The 21902-nt window shown below is 37.9% G+C and overlaps 1 protein-coding gene and 2 pseudogenes across 1 annotated transcript; all 3 read left to right on the top strand.

The window, feature by feature from the left end:
• On the top strand, nt 5878–6823 carry OR5W36P (olfactory receptor family 5 subfamily W member 36, pseudogene; annotated as a pseudogene).
• OR5W33 (olfactory receptor family 5 subfamily W member 33) lies at nt 16247–17301 on the top strand. Its single transcript, XM_002693856.5, has one exon. It carries the CDS (start codon nt 16324–16326, stop codon nt 17299–17301), a length of 978 nt encoding a protein of 325 aa, XP_002693902.2. The 5' UTR covers nt 16247–16323.
• OR5W34P (olfactory receptor family 5 subfamily W member 34, pseudogene) lies at nt 20368–21307 on the top strand (annotated as a pseudogene).

Genomic DNA, 21902 nt, shown 5'->3' with positions numbered 1-21902 from the left:
ACCACAAACCTTCAGCTTGTTAAAAAAAAATAAATAAAAATACAGCTAACCACAAAACAATAAAATGAAGCATGATAAAATGAGATTTATTTGTATATAAACAGAATAGGAAATTAAATAAAGAGTGAACTATGTGTGATAGATATTATGCCATTGAAGGAGAGCAGACTATATCACCCCAAAATATGCTGCTTTGGCATATTAATACTTTGAATTAAAGTTACTTAAGAAAGAGCAGTGGGAAAAGGACACTCTGATTCTCCTTTGTAGCCCTGAAAGCAGGAAATAAATCTCTCATGTGAAAGTTCCCCTCTCTGTACCAGAGGGTAGAAGGCAATTATGTCACAAGAAACAGGGAATTTATGGGCCAAGAAGGCTGCGTGACCAAACCTTGTTACTTTTTTATTGATTGCTTATTGCTGCTGTTGTTCAGTCTCTCAGTCCTGTCCAATTCCTTGTGACCCCATGGACTGAAGCACGCCAGGCAACCCTGTCCTTCATCATCTCCCTGAGTTTGTTTAAACTCATGTCCATAGAGTCGGTGATGCCATCCAACCATCTCATCCTCTGTCATCCCCTTCTGCCCTCAGTCTTTCCCAGCATCAGGCTTTTTTACAGTGAGTTGACTCTTCACATCAGGTGGGCAAAGTATTAGAGCTTCAGCTTTGACATCAGTCCTTCCAGTGAATATTCAAGGTTGATTTCCTTTAGGATTGACTGGTTTAATCTCTTTGCTATACAAGGAACTCTCAAGAGTCTCCAAAGAAGACATACAGATGGCTAACAAACACATGAAAAGATGCTCAACATCACTCATTATCAGAGAAATGCAAATCAAAACCACTATGAGGTACCATTTCACACCAGTAAGAATGGCTGCCATCCAAAAGTCTACAAGCAATAAATGCTGGAGAGGGTGTGGAGAAAAGGGAACCCTCTTACACTGTTGGTGGGAATGCAAACTAGTACAGCCACTATGGAGAACAGTGTGGAGATTCCTTTAAAAACTGGAAATAGAACTGCCTTATGATCCAGCAATCCCACTGCTGGGCATACACACTGAGGAAACCAGAAGGGAAAGAGACACGTGTACCCCAGTGTTCATCGCAGCACTGTTTATAATAGCCAGGACATGGAAGCAACCTAGATGTCCATCAGCAGATGAATGGATAAGAAAGCTGTGGTACATATACACAATGGAGTATTACTCAGCCATTAAAAAGAATACATTTGAATCAGTTCTAATGAGGTGGATGAAACTGGAGCCTATTATACAGAGTGAAGTAAGCCAGAAGGAAAAACACCAATACAGTATACTAACGCATACATAAGGAATTTAGAAACATGGTAACAATAACCCTGTATACGAGACAGCAAAAGAGACACTGATGTATAGAACAGTCTTTTGGACTCTGTGGGAGAGGGAGAGGGTGGGGTGATTTGGGAGAATGGCATTGAAATATGTATAATATCATATATGAAACGAGTTGCCAGTCCAGGTTCGATGCATGATACTGGATGCTTGGGGCTGGTGCACTGGGACGACCCAGAGGGATGGTATGGGGAGGGAGGAGGGAGGAGGGTTCAGGATGGGGAACACATGTAAACCTGTGGCGGATTCATTTTGGTATATGGCAAAACCAATACAATATTGTAAAGTTAAAAAAAAAAAAGAGTCTTCTTCAGCACCACATTTCTAAAGCATCAGTTTGGTACTCAACCTTCTTTTTAGTCCAACTGTCACATCCATATACGGCTCCTGGAAAAACTACAGCTTTGACTGTACAGACCTTTGTCGACAAAGTGAAGTCTCTGCTTTTTAACATGCTGTCTAGAGCATCTGTCTACTGTGAGGGAAACCTGGGTTTGATTCCTGGGTTGGGAAGATCCCCTGAAGAAGGAAGTGGCAACCCACTCTAGTACTCTTGCCTGGAAAATCCCATGGACAGAGGAGCCTGGTTGGCTACAGTCCATGGGGTCACACAGAGTCAGACACGACTGAGTGACTTCACTTTTCTTTCACTTTCTAGATTTGTCATAGCTTTTCTTCCAAGAAGCAAGCATATTTTAATTTCATACTTTAGTCACTGTCCACACTGATTTTGGAGCCCAAGAAAATAACTCTGCCACTGTTTCCATTTTTGCCCCATCTATTTGTCATGAAGTGGTGGGACCAGATGCTTACTAATTACTGTCCTAAGCCTAAACACCTTTGTCTCATCAACCCCTCACAAATTACCACTTTCTTGCCTAAAATGAATAAAAGCTTTCTGCTTTGGTCACTTTGAATCTCATCATCTTTTAGGGGACTTCCATATGTAGAAAAGTAAATTTGTTTTTCTCCCATTACTCTGTCTTTTGTTCATTTAACTATTAGGCTAGTCATAACTTAGAAGAAAGGAAAATTATTCTGAAGCCACACACACACACACAAAATTATTGAAATAAGGGTGACTGACATGTCCTTGAGGAAAAGGTCTCAGACCATGACTAATGAATAAAGCAATAGGTAAGATTGTCATATCTATAAATGAGAAATGAAGGGAATCTTTAAAAATGGAAGAAACTAGATCAGCAATGAGAAAGAGATGAAAATCGCTAGTGAAAAAATCTATTTTAATTTCATTAAGTATCTCTTTTCATGGGAGAAGAATGTAGATTTTTTGTATCCATAAAGCATAGTACTAAAACAAATTCTGATAAATTTCTGACAGTGATCAATTTTGTGAAAAGAAGGAAGTGTTAAAAGCTCAACCCTTGCTAAAGCTGTTGTGCATCCACAGGGGAAAATACAGAACTAGAGCTCTAATTAACCATGTTCTTATAACATAAAAATATAAAAGCTGAAGCTTTAGAGACTTAAGTCCCAACAGTCGCCAGACAGAAATAAAAAGCAACCTGCCTATGGTACATGTACCAGAGTGAAAAGACTGAAGACTTGTTCATTGCAGGTAGGTTTCTAAACGGATAAATTTAAAGAATACAGAAAGTGGCAGAGAGACTTGCTTTTGTAGAAAAGTGAAGAAGTACTGAAAATTTTCAAATGAATCATTTTATACTTGCTTGCTCAGTTATATAAACACTGTAATGTAATAACTTAACAAAGATACTTGTTAAACCTGTGTGATTTTGACAAACCTCATTTATAATTTGTAGAAGAATATTAAATATTTTAGTTTTTTTCTATTTTAATCAAGTGTTTTTTTTTTTTTTTTTTTCTGGGCTCCAAAATCACTGCAGATGGTGATTGCAGCCATGAAATTAAAAGACGCTTATTCCTTGGAAGGAAAGTTATGACCAACCTAGACAACATATTCAAAAGCAGAGACATTACTTTGCCAACAAAGTTCCATCTACTCAAAGCTATGGTTTTTCCAGTAGTCATGTATGGATGTGATAGCTGGACTATAAAGAAAGCTGAGCACCGAAGAATTGATGCTTTTGAACTGTGGTGTTGGACAAGACTCATGAGAGTCCCTTGGACTGCAAGGAGTTCCAACAAGTCCATCCTAAAAGAGATCAGTCCCGAGTGTTCATTGGAAAGACTGATGTTGAAGCTGAAACTCCAATACCTTGGCCACCTGATGTGAAGAGCTGACTCACTGGAAAAGACCCTGATGCTGGGAAAGATTGAGGACAGGAGGAGAAGGGGATGACAGAGGATGAGATGGTTGGATGGCATCACTGGCTCGATGGACATGGGTTTGAGTGGACTCCAGGAGTTGGTGATGGATAGGGAGACCTGGTGTGCTGCAGTTCATGGGATTGCAAAGAGTTGGACACGTCTGAGTGACTGAACTGACTGAACTGAACTGAATCAAGGTCGATATGCAAACCATTTTTCACTGTTGCAAATAATATCATTGTACAGGTAAACTTGCTCTTCTTGTCTTTTTAAAATAATAGTAGAGGTAACATATTACAACTACCAATATGTATAAATCCAAGTCCATAACACAATATTTATGATATCCAAATGCTATAATTCTTTATTGTTATTTAGTCTCTAAGTCATGTCCAACTCTTTGCCACCCCATGGGTTGTAGCCCACAAGGCTCCTCTGTCCATGGAATTTTCCTGGCAAAAATACTGGAGTGGGTTGCCATTTCCTTCTCCAAGAGATCTTTCCCACCCAAGATTCTTTACCTCTGAACCACCTGGGAAATCCACCAGAATACTTAAGCCTGCTGCTGCTGCTAAGTCACTTTAGTCGTGTCTGGCTCTGTGTGACCCCATAGATAGCAGCCCATTAGGCTCCCCTGTCCCTGAGATTCTCCAGGCAAGAACACTGGAGTGGGTTGCCATTTCCTTCTCCAATGCATGAAAGTGAAAAGTGAAAGTGAAGTCACTCAGTTGTATCTGACTCTTAGCGACCCCATGGACTGCAGCCTACCAGGTTCCTCTGTCCATGAGATTTCCCAGACTGGAGTGGGTTGCCATTGCCTTCTCCGAATACTTAAGCCTAGAAAGAATAAAAGTCAGACCACATCCCAATTTTCTTATATCAACAGTGCATACACATGCAACTCTACTCTTTGGATATTCTAAAAGAACAGAGGAGAATATTTGTGACATTGTATATAACATAATTTATTGTGTAGAATGTAAGACTGGGGCAGGGAATTCAAGAAACATCAACTCCTTTAAACCAGAGAGAGGCAGATTTCAGAAATACTGAAGAATAGGGATCAAAGAAAACAATAAACCAATATTACAGTTTCCGGGGGATTGGGATGGAGACATCATTAATATGTAAATATTTCTGCATATGTGGGACTGAGGGACATAGGAGAAATTTTACCAAACATCTTACATATCTGATCTATTGGTGAGTAGATTATGTAGATTCTAGTTAATTACGGCCAAACGACTCATGCAGGAAACCATACTGCCTTTTCTGCCTCAGAGTCACCTGTCTTACCAGGAGCTCTACGTTAAGTCCCAAACATTCTTCATAATGTCCCCTGGGCAATAGCTCAGTGTTAGGGGAGTGCTGTCCAGCATGTAACTTATGGAGACACCTCCACCTTCTTCAGTTCCCTCCCTGCTCTGGTTAACTGATCCTTGTTAGTGGATACTGGACTTCCCCAGTGGTTCAGTGGTAAAGGATCTGCCTGCCAACGCAGGAGACTGAGGTTCAATGCCTGGATAGGGAAGATCCCCTGAGAAGGAAATGGCAACCCACTTCAGTATTCTTACCTGGAAAATCCCATGGACAGGGAAGCCTGGTCCATGGGATCACAAAAGAGTCAGACATGACTTAGCAACTAAATGACAACAACAGTAAGAATGTACACTGGATACAGGAAAAAAAAAAAGACCTATGGGGACACAAGAGCATGTTATATCCAGGAAAATGGAATAGCTCTGCCTGTTCCATAGCTGTGCATGATGAGAAATAACAAAAGGGACACATCCATTATTTACACCGCTCATTAACTATTCTTCTCTATTTCAGGATAAAACAATATTTCTGCAATACTGAAAAGAGCAACAATCTCAGAATATGTGGGTTATCTGGACAAATTAATTTAAGAATTACTGCCTCAAATCTGAGGACATCAATTTCTTAATATAAGTAAAAGTAGCAAAAATTGGCATACACACTAATAAGGCTGACATGGAAATAATTTAGATGAAAGAATGCCACAAATAGTACAGTGCTATGTAAGTGATATCATTATTATTATTATTGATTTATACTAAAATAGATAAATTTTCAAGGAGTCAGTTTGTCTCACATAGTCCTAGCATTATCTCTTTTCTTAATTACTGAAATACAGAAAGGACCAGCAACTAAAATACTAAGATAGTAAGATGATAACATCCTCCACTTCCATCTCCTCTTTCATAACCAGGGATTCCCAGATGTGAGTGATGGCTGCAGAGAACTGAACTCTGTTTCCAGAGTTCGTACTGCTAGGACTTTCTGGCAGATGGGATGTGCAGCAGGCGCTCTTCATTCTCTTACTGCTGGTTTTCAGCATAGCTGTGGTTGCCAGTGTAGGGATGGTCCTGCTGATCAAGGTGGACCCTAGGCTCCACACATCCATGTCTTATTTCCTGAGCAATGTGTGCTCCTGTGATCTTTGCTGCTCCTCCACTGTCTATCCCAGTATGCTGGCTGATTTCTCGTCTGAGCTAAAGAAGATTTCATTTAATTTGTGTGCTGTTCAGATGTATTGTTTTGGGACCTTTGCAGATGTGGAATGTCTCATGTTGACTATCATGGCTTATGATCACTATGTAGCCATTTGTAATCCACTTCTTTATGCAGTTGTCATGTCCAGGAGATTCTGTACCCAGCTTGTAGTTTTTGTGTACTTAGAACCTTTGATCTATCCAGCAGGTTTTACCTGTTGCACAATTCAGTTGTCATTCTGCAATTCCAATGTCATCAATCATTTTTTTCTGTAACTTCCCACCCTTATTAGTCCTGTTTTCCTCAGATACAACCATCAGTGAGATTGTGATGTTCCCTTATAGCAGCTGTGTTCTGGGTTGCAGTATCATCATTGTCTTCGTCTCCTGCAGCTACATCATAACAACCATCCTTAGAATGAACTCAGCCAAGGGGAGATGCAAAGCCTTCTCTACATGCGCCTCCCAGTTAACCACTGTGGCTATATTTCTTGGCATGCTCCTGCTCATGTATCTCAGACCCAGCTCCAGTTACTCTATGGACACAGACAAAACCGCCTCTGTCTTCCACACTGTTTTCATCCCAGTGTTAAATCCACTGATCTACAGTTTAAGAAACAAGGATGTGAAAACTGCACTGAAAAGAGCAATTGTCACTAAATTACATTTTTACCCAAAATGATTTATTTAAAGATTTTGATAGCTAATGTTCAGGTACTTTGACTGAGTCTGGTAGTCTCACCAATACAACTTTTAGATATTTTCCATCGCTTATCTTTATATCTAAAATGAATGTGGGGGTCAGAAATTATTTGTCTTCATTGTCTCTCTAAACTAAGGAAGAATAGTAATGGATTCACTTTGCTGTTTTTTAGAAAAGATATATTATATCTCTTCTCTGTTCATGTGTATGCTTCAGAGAGATATCATGGGCAGAGCAATCCTTCTTCCCACACCAACTCAATTTGTGGTCCAAATATTCCAATAATTTTTTAAAAACAATGGGATTAATAAACTTTCTCCCTCAAAAGTGAGAGTTAGTGGGTTAAAAGGTTTGTTTTTGCCTTTCTTGTGTAATAGTAACACATGTTCCATCATGATACTTAGTAGTACTTAACTAATAAAAATAAAGAAAGAAAGAAAGAAAAGAAAAACCTCCTACCTTAACTCAAAGTTTCATTGATGTAAAAATGAGTTTTGCCAATTTTTGAAATTAAAAAAAATCTATTTTTAATAGGTTATTCCAGAATATCTATTTTAGACAAAATTCACTTATGCTTTTATCTTTTGGCATAGATTAAATATATATCAGAGGCAGGGGTCATTGGATGTAGAGAATTTCTCAATCTTCTATTCTTTGTCATTCTGCCCTGATTACATCAGTGGGAACAACTTTATAGTAACTACATGAATGGGAGTTGGGGGCAATGTACCAGGACCTTCTCTAAAGTTCACTAGAAAAGAAGACTCCATCTCTTTTCATGTGCTCATAGCATTATTCTTCTTAAAATTAGGGGAAAAAACCTGGTTAATATAGTTGCAGTTGTAAAGGAATGGTTATTAAAAAATTTGTGTTCAATGGGGAAAAAAGTAGTATTTGCATTAGTACTCTATTTGTAAGTACTTATATTCTCTCTCTGTATTCATGAAGTAAACAGGAACTGTATCGTTAACAATTTAAATAGTGGTGATTGCCAAGTAGATGGATACTAAGTAATCCTCACTTTGTAACACTAAATTAAGTACTTCAGGTTGTTCTCACAGTAATAAATTAGCAGTTAATCCATTTATGAAACACTTAACATTATATCAGGTTGTCATGAGCACTCATTTTATTTTACATCACCAAAAATGAACATGGAATCACTCTTTTCTGATTCCAAGAGGATGGGATAATGAGTTATACAAGGTTTTCAATTTAATTTCTTTTCTAATTCTATATATCTCATTAGGCATAAAAAGTGCTGAATATTATGTACTTTAATATATCATAAGAATAAAGCAACACATTAAAACATAATTATCAGCAGGTTATTTGCTTTCAATTACTGATTGAATTGAGTTTTAACACAAAAGTATATATTACTCTAAGATATTTTATTTTATATTCCAGATAATATATTTGCTGTTCATAGAATATTTCACATATCAGGAAATTAATTACAGTCCAACTCCTTCCACATTCAATTTACTTTAATAAAAACATACTAAACATATTCATGTCTATAAAAATTAAACCTTTCTGTTTCATAAAATTAGATTCAATGACTATATTTCACATATATGTATAAGATAAAGAGACATCTCTTAATCTCTTTACCATTGTATTTTTAACTCTTTTCTTTAAAGACTGCTTTAATAGGATTTTCTGGTTCTATTTGTGTTTAATCTTAAGAAAATTATCAGGCAGTAAACACTCAATGTTCTGTCTGATTGACATTTTTAAAGTATGAAAATATAGTGTGCATATCTGTGCCTGTGTATGTGTGATACTTCTTCTGGGTGTATTAATACTCACTACATCAATAAGTGTGTGGCTTGATCTTAAGAGGCAGCAAATTTAACCTAGTTTGAAGTCATCTTCTTCAGCATTCTATGAACTGAAAAAACCATAACGGAATTGGGTCTGAATTTATATTTCAGCTCGCTAGCAAAGTGACCTACAACAAATCATTTTTTCTCTTTGGGATATAGTGTCTACTCTGCTAAAAGATGGGCTTAGACAGAATAATCTTTCTTGTCTATTCCTGCTACCACATTCTGTAGCTACATTGGTATGAACCTATCAAGACAATAGCCAATTCTTTTGGTGTGCGTGTTTTTTCTCTTTAAGCATATTCATTACAATAGACCTTGGATGAAAGTGGCAATCATAAGACAGCATGTGTTTCAGGAGTCCTAATGCCATCAAGCTGGACCCATTAAACCATTATTTCATTCTGCCTTTTTAAAATGGGTAATCAAATGTATTAGTCATGAGAAAAAAACTACACAGTAGCTAAAATTAACGTGAAAGACATCACTGGTATTGATGTTTAATAACCAGAGGATTCACAATGATAGTGTGTTAGTGGAGGTGGGTATTGACATATTTCATATAAAATTATATGATGATATAAAAACACTGTTGATATTTATTAACAGAGCAACTATTTATGATAATACCTGAAGACTGGAAGAAAAGATTTCCACACCTAAAGATACAGAGAAGGACCACTGTGAAATGGGGAGGAGGGACGGAGACATGGCATGGTCAGACCCACACCCCAGGCGGGCAGCTCACAAATGGAGGGATGGAGACAACTGCAGAGTCTCTCCCCAAGGGAGTGAAGGGGCTGAGCTCCCATTGGACTGCCTCGCCCAGGGCCCCTCCACTGCAAAACAAGCCCAGAAGGTCTGGCTTTGAAAGCTGGAAAGGCGTGCCTATGAGAGAGCTGGATGGCTGTAGGAAACAGACTCAATTCTTAAAGGGTCTGCACATGATCTCATGCATTCTGAGTGTGAGTGTAAAGGCCTTAATTTTAAGGGAGCCCAGATCAGATCCATTTGCTGATCTTGGAGAGCCTTTTGTAGAAGCAGCAGCCAAGTGGAACTCCTGTGGAAACACAGATGCTGGCAGCAGCCACTTCTGAGATCTCATTTGGGCACTAGGACACTCTTATGACAACCAGCATTGCCTAGTCCTCACTCTGCTCTGTTAGTGCAAAGTGCTTACTCATCCACTAGATAGTTGCCATCAGACCCAGAAGCCCCAGGTGCTGCAGCTAGATGCTCAGGGACCAGAACTCTCCCAGCAATGGGCTGAAATGAACCCCAACCTCTCCAAGCCTCTGACCAGCCACAGGGACCCCAGTCCTGTCCACTAGCAGGCCTGGAACAGTCCTAGCCCCTCCATGCCTGTAGCCAGTCACCTCAGGACCTAAGCCTGTACAACAATGGGCCAGGAGCCACTGTATCAGGCAGAACATTTTAGCCAAACTGGCCAGAGGGCAATTCACCTAGGAGTACTTCCACAGTAGCTGGCTCCATCACAACACAAAGGCTCACACAGCTCACATACAGGAACCCTATGTGGTGGAAAGATAGGAAACATAACTGACTTACCTAGTACATATACATAGCTCAGCTGGTAAAGAAGCTGCCTGCAATTCAGGAGACCCTGGTTCAACTCCTGGATCAGAAAGATCCCCTGGAGAAGGGATAGGCTATCCGCTCCAGTATTCTTGGGCTTCCCTGGTGGCTCAGCTGGTAAAGAATCCACCTGCAAAGTGAGAGACCTGGGTTCAATCCCTGAGTTGGGAAGCTCCTCTGGAGAAGGGAATGGCTACCCACTCCAGTATTCTGGCTTAGAGAATCCCATGGACTGTGTATCCATCGGGTTGCAAAGAGTCAGACATGATTGAGTGACTTTCACTTCACCTCACTTCATGTAAAGTGAGGAAGCAGAGAAATAAATTCCAAACAAAAGGACAAAATAAAACCTCAGAAGAATAACTAACCTAACTGGTGATAAGCAACTATGATAAAATTTCAAAGCAGTCATCATGAGGATGATTCAATTTTCAAATTAATCAGTGTGATACATCACATTAACAAGTTAAAAAAATAATCTCATATGTTCATCTTAATAGATGAAAATAAAGCTAATGACAAAATTCAACATATGATGTTGAAGTTGATATAAAGAGAGCATAGCTCAAAAAACAATAAAGGATATATATGACAAACCTATAATCAGCATCAAACTCAACAATGAAAAGCTGACAGCATTTTATCTAAGATCAGGAGCAAGACAAGGATGCTCATTTTCATCAATTTTATTCAGTATAGTGCTGAAAATCCCAGTTTCAGCAAGAAGACAAGGTAAAAAATAAAAGAAATCAAAATTGAAAAGGAGACAGTTTTAATAAAACTATCATTACCTGACCTGGAGAAGGAAATGGCAGCCCACTCCAGTGTTCTTGCCTGGAGAATCCCATGGACAGAGGAACTTGCCAGGCTACAGTCCATGGGGTCACAAAGAGTCAGACACGACTGAGTGCACACGCGTGTGCACGCGCGCGCACACACACACACACACCATTACTTGAAGATTCATGATATAGTATCTAGAAAATCCTAAAAACATTGGCAACAAATAAAACTATTAGGACCCATCAATAAATTCAATAAAGCTGCAGAATAAAAGTCATATACAGAAATCTGCCCTACCTTCAGCTATATATTGAGTACTATATATGTTTCTGAACAGCTATTGTTGTATCACCCTTTGATGTAGAGATTAATAAAATGATTAAGGGAACTTAAATGCACATCACTTCATCAACATTTTTATTTATAAAAATATTTTGGTTTTGCTTCGCTAAACATAGTGGAAACTATAAGATGAAATATGATAACTCTTTAATACCATCATAATTATAAACTGAAGATAAACCTCTGGTGTAAGATCATCAAAGAAACTAAGTAACTGAGGATTTCAATGCTGTCCTGATGAATCAAATTAGTTTAGAACTGGATCTAAAAATTCACTTTTTTTGTTCCTGCAGAATCCATTTAGAGGGAAAAAAAATAAATGATTTTGTATGTGTGAAATTATACAAATAACTGAAATCTTGTTGGATAACATGTGACTTCAGAAATGAAATCACAGACAGTTAATGAGGAAAAAAAGGTATTGGTTAGTAACATATCATTGAAAAACTGTTATATTCCAAAGTAGGAAGGTGAAGGAGATTGTTTCAGCAGTAAAGAAACATTAAAAATAATTAAGGGTAAACAAACAAACAAATAAATAGTCACTATATTTAATAAATCTATTAATTTCAAGGGAAATAACAGATAAAATAATTAAGTGGAGAGTCCATTTCAGTTTCATTATATGTCTGATTTGACTGGAGGAAGATGATGTAGACTCGGGGTCACAATAAATCATACTGAAAAATCATTTAACCTTCCTGATATGATCAATTTTCTTCAAGTGTGAAGAATTAAAGTTCAGCCTTTTCTAAAGTTGTTGCAGCATTCATGGGGGAAAATACAAAACTAGATATCTAATTAATCACATGCTTGCATAACACAGAAGAGTGAGGGCAAATGCCTTAGAGATTTAACTCCCAACTGTCACTAAGTAAAAATTAAGTGTGATCTGTCTATATTGTTCACCTGCCAGAGGCAAGCTCAGCAGAACTTGCTCATCGTAGGTAGGTTTCTGAGTTGCCAAATTTGAAGAATGAAGAATAAGAGCCTTAAATTTCAAAAACTAAGGAATCAAATATTTGGAGACTTGTAAATGAACACTTTATTTAGTTATTTCCTTTGGTTAATAACCTGTAATCTAATGGAAAAAACATTGTATTTTTTAAAATAATTTGTTTAATTGGAGGCTAATTATAATATTGTGGTGGTTTTGCCATACATTGATATGAGTCAGCCATGGGTGTACGTCTGTCCTCCACTGTATTTCTTATTAAAGCAAGACAAATCAGATTTATTTTGATTAGCAAACAATTTTACATATGTATATCTTAAACAAAATTAAGGGGAAAAGCTGGATTTTTTTTTTAAATTTTTTAAAAAATTTTATTTTATTTTTAAACTTTATATAATTGTATTAGTTTTGCCAAATATCAAAATGAATCCGTCACAGGTATACATGTGTTCCCCATCCTGAACCCTCCTCCCTCCTCCCTCCCCATACCATCCCTCTGGGTTGTCCCAGTGCACCAGCCCCAAGCATCCAGTATCGTGCATCGAACCTGGACTGGCATCTCATTTCATACATGATATTTTACATGTTTCAATGCCATTCTCCCAAATCTTCCCACCCTCTCCCTCTCCCATAGAGTCCATGAGACTGTTCTATACATCAGTGTCTCGTACACAGGGTTATTGTTACCATCTTTCTAAATTCCATATATATGCGTTAGTATACTGTATTGGTGTTTTTCCTTCTGGCTTACTTCATCCACCCCATTAGAACTGATTCAAATGTTTTCTTTTTAATGGCTGAGTAATACTCCATTGTGTATATGTACCACAGCTTTCTTATCCATTCATCTGCTGATGGACATCTAGGTTGCTTCCATGTCCTGGCTATTATAAACAGTGCTGTGATGAACATTGGGGTACATGTGTCTCTTTCCCTTCTGGTTTCCTCAGTGTGTATGCCCAGCAGTGGGATTGCTGGTTCATAAGGCAGTTCTATTTCCAGTTTTTAAAGGAATCTCCACACTGTTCTCCATAGTGGCTGTACTAGTTTGCATTCCCACCAACAGTGTAAGAGGGTTCCCTTTTCTCCACACCCTCTCCAGCATTTATTATTTGTAGACTTTTGGATCGCAGCCATTCTGACTGGTGTGAAATGGTACCTCATAGTGGTTTTGATTTGCATTTCTCTGATAATGAGTGATGTTGAGCATCTTTTCATGTGTTTGTTAGCCCTCTGTATGTCTTCTTTGGAGAAATGTCTATTTAGTTCTTTGACCCATTTTTTGATTGGGTCATTTATTTTTCTGGAGTTGAGCTGTAGGAGTTGCTTGTATATTTCTGAGATTAGTTGATTGTCAGTTGCTTCATTTGCTATTATTTTCTCCCATTCTGAAGGCTGTCTTTTCACCTTGCTAATAGTTTCCTTTGATGTGCAGAAGCTTTTAAGGTTAATTAGGTCCCATTTGTTTATTTTTGCTTTTATTTCCAATATTCTGGGAGGTGGGTCATAGAGGATCCTGCTGTGATGTATGTCAGAGAGTGTTTTGCCTATGTTCTCCTCTAGGAGTTTTATAGTTTCTGGTCTTACGTTTAGATCTTTAATTCATTTTGAGTTTATTTTTGTGTATGGTGTTAGAAAGTGTTCTAGTTTCATTCTTTTACAAGTGGTTGACCAGATTTCCCAGCACCACTTGTTAAAGAGATTGTCTTTAATCCATTGTATATTCTTGCCTCCTTTGTCAAAGATAAGGTGTCCATATGTGCGTGGATTTATCTCTGGGCTTTCTATTTTGTTCCATTGATCAATATTTCTGTCTTTGTGCCAGTACCATACTGTCTTGATAACTGTGGCTTTGTAGTAGAGCCTGAAGTCAGGTAGGTTGATTCCTCCAGTTCCATTCTTCTTTCTCAAGATCGCTTTGGCTATTCGAGGTTTTTTGTATTTCCATACAAATTGTGAAATTATTTGTTCTAGCTCTGTGAAGAATACTGTTGGCAGCTTGATAGGGATTGCATTGAATCTATAAATTGCTTTGGGTAGTATACTGATTTTCACTATATTGATTCTTCCAATCCATGAACATGGTATATTTCTCCATCTATTAGTGTCCTCTTTGATTTTTTTCACCAGTGTTTTATAGTTTTCTATATCTAGGTCTTTAGTTTCTTTAGGTAGATGTATTCCTAAGTATTTTATTCTTTCCATTGCAATGGTGAATGGAATTGTTTCCTTAATTTCTCTTTCTGTTTTCTCATTATTAGTGTATAGGAATGCAAGGGATTTCTATGTGTTGATTTTATATCCTGCAACTTTACTATAGTCATTGATTAGTTCTAGTAATTTTCTAGTGGAGTCTTTAGGGTTTTCTATGTAGAGGATCATGTCATCTGCAAATAGTGAGAGTTTTACTTCTTCTTTTCCAGTTTGGATTCCTTTTATTTCTTTTTCTGCTCTGATTGCTGTGGCCAAAACTTCCAAAACTATATTGATCTTTTTAAGCAGTATGAAAAGGTATAACTAAGATTTAAGATTTTTTTTGAATATTTTAACAGTAAAAAGTATCATATTGTTCATGTTGTGTGTGCTCAATTACTCAGTCATGTCTGACTCTTTGTGACTGCAAGGACCATAGCCCAATAGTCTCCTCTGTCCATGGGATTTTCCCAGCAAGAATACTAGAGTAGGTTGCTATTTCCTTCTCCAGGGCACCTTCCTGAGCTCCAGATTGAAGCCGTGTCTCCTGCATTGCAGGCAAATTCTTTGCCACTGTGCATAATGACTTGTTACAATACTAATACTATTAATAAATTGTGCAAATTCAATTCCATAAAAACCACATACCATATTTACTCAAGTCTAAAGCAAAATCAGTTCATCATTCATACTCCAATTCTCATATATCAACAGAGTGCATGCACATACAAGCACACACGTGCACATACATATAAACATACACACAAATAGAAGCTTATATCAAATATATGTTTGTTACTTTTGTCCCATCTATTTTTAATGAACAAGCCAGGTTAAAATCTAAAGGGTTGAAAATGCATTAGCTAAAGTTTCTTGTTTCTGCTTGTTTCCAGAATTTTTCTTTATCTGGTCAAGAGACATGTCTTTTGGCACCAGACTGCTCCTGCACATGAGTAATAATAATGTGGCAAAGCAGTAAAATATTTCTAGAGACAATTTTACTAAAATATATCTAATGCTCAATATCTACATTAAAAAGTAGAGCAGAGACAGTAACCATATTGTTCATTCTGCAGAGATAAGTTCATTCTGTCATTATTTAATACATAATAATAAGCAAACTAGGCTCCCCAGGTGGGTCAGTGGTAAGGAATCCACCTGCAGTTCAGGAGATGGGGGTTTGATCCCTGATTCAGGAAGACACCCTGAAGAAGGAAATGGCAACCCACTCCAGTGTCCTTACCTGGTAAATCCCATGGACAGAGGAGCCTGGTAGGCTTCAACACTGAGTTGAAAGAGCCAGACATGTCTTAGCGATTGAACAAGCAAACAAACAAATAAACACATTACGATTCTTAAGTACTCAAGAAGTGCAATCACTTGTATTCTTAGTTGGATAGGTATCTGTAAAATATAAGGTTGAATACTCCAACCTTGTCTTTAATTAAGGTGTTACTTTCATATTATGTTTGACATGCAATGAGCTTTCAGTAAAGAACTGATTGCTGAGATAAAGCAGTGAATGTTCCAACTAGTCACATACATCATAGATGACATCCAAATTTAGAGTCAGACTTTCTCAAAACTCCTATCCTACACTTAACCTTTTAAAATCAAATAGTGGGGAAATTTGTATGGGCTATTTTCTCAGAATAAAATGTACTGGAATTAATTTTATCTGATTTACAGGTAATATTTTGTCTCAAAAAGAGTGAAAACATTGATCTGTCATTGTCTCAGTCATTTCTGGAGCATTTTTACAAGAAGAATAAAGAAGAATGGATGGGGAAAATTGCACTTCCTTGAAAGAATTCCTTCTCTTGGGAATTAGTAGTAGCCCTATAATCAAAGTGACTCTATTTACCACGTTTCTGGTTGTTTATCTCATTGTTCTTGTTGCAAATCTCGGGATGATCGTTTTAGTTAGAACAGAGCCCCAGCTGCACACACCCATGTACTTTTTCCTCAGCTATCTCTCCTTCAGTGACTTCTGCTATTCCACAGCCATTGGACCTAGGATGCTGGCAAGCTTCCTCATCAAGAACAAATCCATCCCCTGCTATGGCTGTGCTCTACAATTCCTGATCTTCTGTACCTTTGCAGATTCTGAGTGTCTACTGTTGGCAGTCATGGTCTACGATCGGTACATGGCTATTAGCAACCCCTTGCTTTATACAGTCAAGATGTCTGGCAAGGTGTGCTCCCTGCTGATGGCGGGGGTTTATATGGTGGGAATTATGGATGCTTCGATAAATACAATATTAACCTTCCACTTATGTTTCTGTGGGTCAAACGAAATTAACCATTTCTTCTGTGACGTCCCTCCTCTCCTCTTGCTATCTTTCTCAGATACACAGGTCAATGAGTTAGTGATATTTATCATTTTTGGCTTCACTGAACTGAACACCCTCTCAGGTCTTTTTGTGTCTTACTGTTACATCATCCTAGCAGTGATAAAGATCCACTCTGCTGAGGGGAGGTTCAAGGCTTTCTCTACCTGCACCTCCCACCTAACTGCTGTGGCAATTTTTCAGGGAACTCTGCTCTTCATGTATTTCAGGCCAAGTGCTTCCTACTCTCTAGATGAAGACAAAATGACCTCCTTGTTTTATATCCTTGTGATTCCCATGCTAAATCCTCTGATTTACAGCCTATGGAACAAAGATGTGAAACAGGCTCTCATGAAATGTGAAAATAAAAAACGGTTCCATCGAAAATTTGCTCGTATACATTTTCCTCCCAATGTTACACAATGATTTATGAAAATCAAAATTGGTTTGACTAATGTTGTATGATTCCATTTGTATTTATACTATCTTCCAATCCTAGCAATATGTATGATTTCCTAAATGCCACAGGTTTCATTTTATATCTTAAACTTCTGTTTAATATTCCTTATTTGTGGAAAATTTTCAGAGTCTTCATTTGTCAAATTTGTGTTTCTTAAGTCTTTATATGTGTTAAATTTTTTTTTAAATTTTCTGAAAATTAGTGTTTTCTAAGTTGCTGTTGCACTCTATGTGGGCTTTATTTCATCATAACTCCATCTGCTTTTATACTAATGAATCTTGCCATATAATGGAAGTGACTAATGTCAATTAAATAATTATTAAAATTATTTTTAACAGACTGTAATTATGATATAATATAAAAAGCCTTGTTGTTGGTCAGTCATTGTGTCCAACTGTTTGTGATTCCATGAATTTAAGCACATCAGGCTTCCCTGTATACACACATAATCCTAATATCATTTTTATTTAAAAACTAAAAGCCAAATAGTGTAGAAAACAGCTAGTTGTCCCTATGGAATGTAAATATGTTGAGATTTTTGATGTTTTTACAAAATCTTTGTTTCATGAATGTGTTTAATGGAGAGTGTTTGTGTTTGTGTGTCTGTGTAAGTGTGTGAGGGTGAATGGGCATGCATTTGTTTTCTAATGTATTGAATGATAACAAAGTGGCTACATAAGGATTGGTGAACTGGAAATTAGGAATGCTTGCAGATCAGAGGCATTCACTGTTTCTGAATAAGTATAATATTGGGCATTAAGGTAGAGGGGGACCAAAGGCAAACTATTCTAAAAGTCTATATTCCATGTGCAATCAGCTTACTTGTATGAATTATCAGATGATAAATTACATCATATCTGTTACTTATTCCTGAGAGACTAGGGGTTCACCACCCAGGGACCAGACACAGGGATGATTATATAATCCGGGTCAGGCAGGAGGCAATGCTGAATCCTCCTGCAGACAGAACTGCGTGCAACGAACAAGCCAGGAGTTCTGGGACAGGCACTGATATCTTTGCTGTTCCTTTGATTTATATTTGAGATTTCCTTATGTTTTAATGCTTTTTTGAAAGAAGGTATTTTATATAAACAAAGGAACGTATGAAATAGTACACACATTTTTATTGTAGTTAGTTGTAGTTGTTTATTTTAAATACATATAAATAGGGAATATAAAAGGAGCAAACATACATTATGGAAATGGTCAGATGTTTTTTAATATTTTAAATATTTATCAGTTATACTATGCATTATGTGTAACATACATATTAGATTTCTATAAATGCTTTAAGTTTTAAAGGAAAGTATTTTTTCTTAATTATGTCTTTCTAAGCAGATATACAAGTTAAGTTCTAGGGTTGAAAATCTGCACAGTGATCACTAGACCACTGTTCCAATGCTCTTCTGTATCCCTCATCTGCATTCAATTCCTGTGTTTTAAATTCTCCTAGAACATAAGAGGACAAGTGGAGGAGAAGGGAATGACAGAGGATGAGATGGTTGGATGGCATCTCTGACTCAATGGACATGAGTTTGAGCAAGCTCTGGGAGTTGGTGATGGACAGGGAAGGCTGGTGTGCTGCAGTCCATGAGGTCACAAAGAGTCAGACCCAACTGAGTGACTCAACTGACTAACTGATGACATTATGTATCACATAATTGGTTTGGGTAAAATATAACAGGGGGACATAGAATTCCATTGTCCTTCCAAAGACAAGTAATTCTTAAACCAAAGAAAGGCAGAACTCAGAGATACTGAAGAGAAATCTGGCTCAAATAAAACAATCAAACAATGTTAAAATGTTTAGAGAATTGGAGTGGGGCCACAGCTCAGATGTGAATGTCTCTGAGGTTACAGAAGTGTGACCATGAGAGTATTTATGTTATGTGTCTTATGAAACCGTTATGGCAGAATACAAAGTGTGGAAGAGAGTAGGTTAGGGCAGAAAGGATTCATGCAGCAAACCAGGCCTTCTTCCTTGCCTCTATGACCCTTGCTACCAGCATCTCTGCAACTGGATCTCAAATGCTCTTCATCATCTCCCTGGTATAACTGCAACTTCCAAGCAGAAGAATGGTCAGCACTGGCATGTTACTCTATGTGCATCTCAGCATTAAGTTCATAGAGCCCCTTCCACCCTCTTATCCAAAAATCACCACCCTCTCTGTCCCAGCGGGTCCTGAAACATGAACCATCTATCCCTCCTATGATGAGGTTGGAGGGACTTGAGAGGTTAATGGGGAAGTGAGGACTTCTTATATTCAGAACTGGCTATAGTTCTGCCCTCTCCACAGGGGGAATAAGAAAGCAATATATTCATCACTTGTGCTTCTTATTTACTACTCTTCTCTAACACAGGGTATAACAACATTTCTACATCATTGAAAAACAAAACAAACCAAAAAACACAGCAATCTTGTCAAAAGACAAGTTATGTGAACCACCCAATTATCAGACCCTTGCTTCACCCAGAGTATATCATTTTGTTAGTGTTAGACAGAAGTAGCAAAGTGTTAGTCACTCAGTTGTGCCTGACTCTGCGACCCCATGGACTGTAGAGCCCACCAGGATCTTCTGTTTATGGAATTCTCCAGGCAAGAATACTGGAGTGGATAGCCGTTCCCTTTTCCAGGGTATCTTCCTGACCCAGGGATCAAACCCAGGTATCCTGCATTGCAGGTTAATTCTTTACCATCTCAGCCATCAAGAAAGCCACAAACATGGTCATAAATACTACACAAGTTGGATTGAAAACAGTCTGATTTAGTTCGATGAAAGGGCACTGCAAAACTATATAGTGCTTTGCAAATGTATTGTTGTCAATTTTTTTTTTTCATTTAAACAAAATTGGAGAATATTTCTCAGAGTCTGTTGGCCTCATGCAGTCCTAGGAAGGTTTGTCTCTTTTCTTGATTACTTACATCTACAAAAGGACCAGGGGGTTAACTATAACGATAGTAAATTGACATATTTACCCTCCATTTCCATTTCCTCTTTCACAACCAAGAATTTCCCAACAGATCTGAGTGATGACTGCTGAGAACTGCAGTGTGGCTGCTAACTTCACATTCCTAGGACTTTCAGACAGAAAGCACGTGCAGCAGGGGCTCTTCGTGCTCTTCATGCTGGTTTATGGGGTAACTGTGGTTGCCAGTGTCGGGATGACCCTGCTGATCAAGGTGGACCCAAGACTGCACACACCCATGTATCATTTCCTGAGCAATCTTTCCTCCTGTGATGTCTGCTACTCCTCTGCTGTCTCTCCCAAGATGCTGGCTGATTTCCTATCTGAGCATAAAAGGATTCCATTTGACTTGTGTGCTATGCAGATGTATTTCTGGGGGACCTTTGCAGATGTAGAAAATCTCATTGTTGGCTGTCATGGCTTATGACCATTATGTAGCCACTTGAAATCCACTTCTTTATAGAGTTTCCATGTCCAGAAGACTCTGTACCCAGCTAATATCTGTTGTCTACGTGGAAGGTTTGGTAGATTCAGCAATCCACACCTGTTGTACATTTCGACTATCATTTTGCAGTTCTAATGTCATCAATCACTTTTTCTGTGACTTCCCGGCCTTGCTAGCCCTCTCCTCCTCAGATACATCCATCAATGAGATAATGCTGTTCATATCCAGTAATTGTGTTGTGGGGACCAGCATTATCACTGTCCTCCTCTCCTACAGCTATATCATAGCAACCATCCTTAGGATGAATTCAGCCGAGGGGAGACACAAAGCTTTCTCTACATGTGCCTCCCATTTAACTGCTGTGGCTATATTTCATGGCACGCTCCTGTTCATGCATTTCAGACCCAGCTCAAGTTACTCCATGGACACAGACAAAATAACCTCTGCCTTCTACACAGTTGTCATCCCCATGTTAAACCCACTCATCTACAGCTTAAGGAATAAGGATGTGAAAGTTGCCATTAAAAAAGAAATCAGTACTAAATTGTGTTCTGAGTGATACAGTGTTTTCAACCAAAACTACATATGTAAAGATTCTGGGAGCTGAAGTTCAGGTACTGATAGATTCTTGTAGTCTCATCATTACAGTCTTCTGGATATTACCCATTAGTTACCTTTGTGCATAAATTGAGTGTTGAAAGTAGTCATTGGTGATCTTAATTTGTCTCCAGACTAAGAAAGGGGAGCAATATGCTGTTTTGCAGAGAGGATCTTTTTTAAACCTCTTTCCTTGGGTAAGCCTCCTGTGAGATAGCATTCACCAAGCTATCCCTCCACCTATGTCAATTCAACTTACCATCCTATGATTCCAGTACATTTTTTAAACAATAGGTTTAATAAAGGTGCTCAGCAATAAGAGAATATTAGTGAGTCAAATAGCATGTAAAATTGTAGAGGCAGTGCATAAATACTTTCATATACAAAATAAATTCATAAATAAATAAGAATAAACATAAAACCATGTGTTGTAATTAAAACCTCGATAGATGCAAGTTCCTTTCCTTTCTTGTTCACCCATTATCTATTTTGATATTTATATTTCTGAGCTTCAGAATGCCATTCAAAAACACTTACTGAATAAATGAATGAGGACC

The sequence above is a fragment of the Bos taurus genome, chromosome 16 (assembly GCF_002263795.3).
Source record: "Bos taurus isolate L1 Dominette 01449 registration number 42190680 breed Hereford chromosome 16, ARS-UCD2.0, whole genome shotgun sequence".
Classification (NCBI taxonomy): Eukaryota; Metazoa; Chordata; class Mammalia; order Artiodactyla; family Bovidae; genus Bos; species Bos taurus.
Note: the sequence above shows the minus strand (reverse complement) of the source record. Positions and strands in the feature narration are given on the sequence as shown.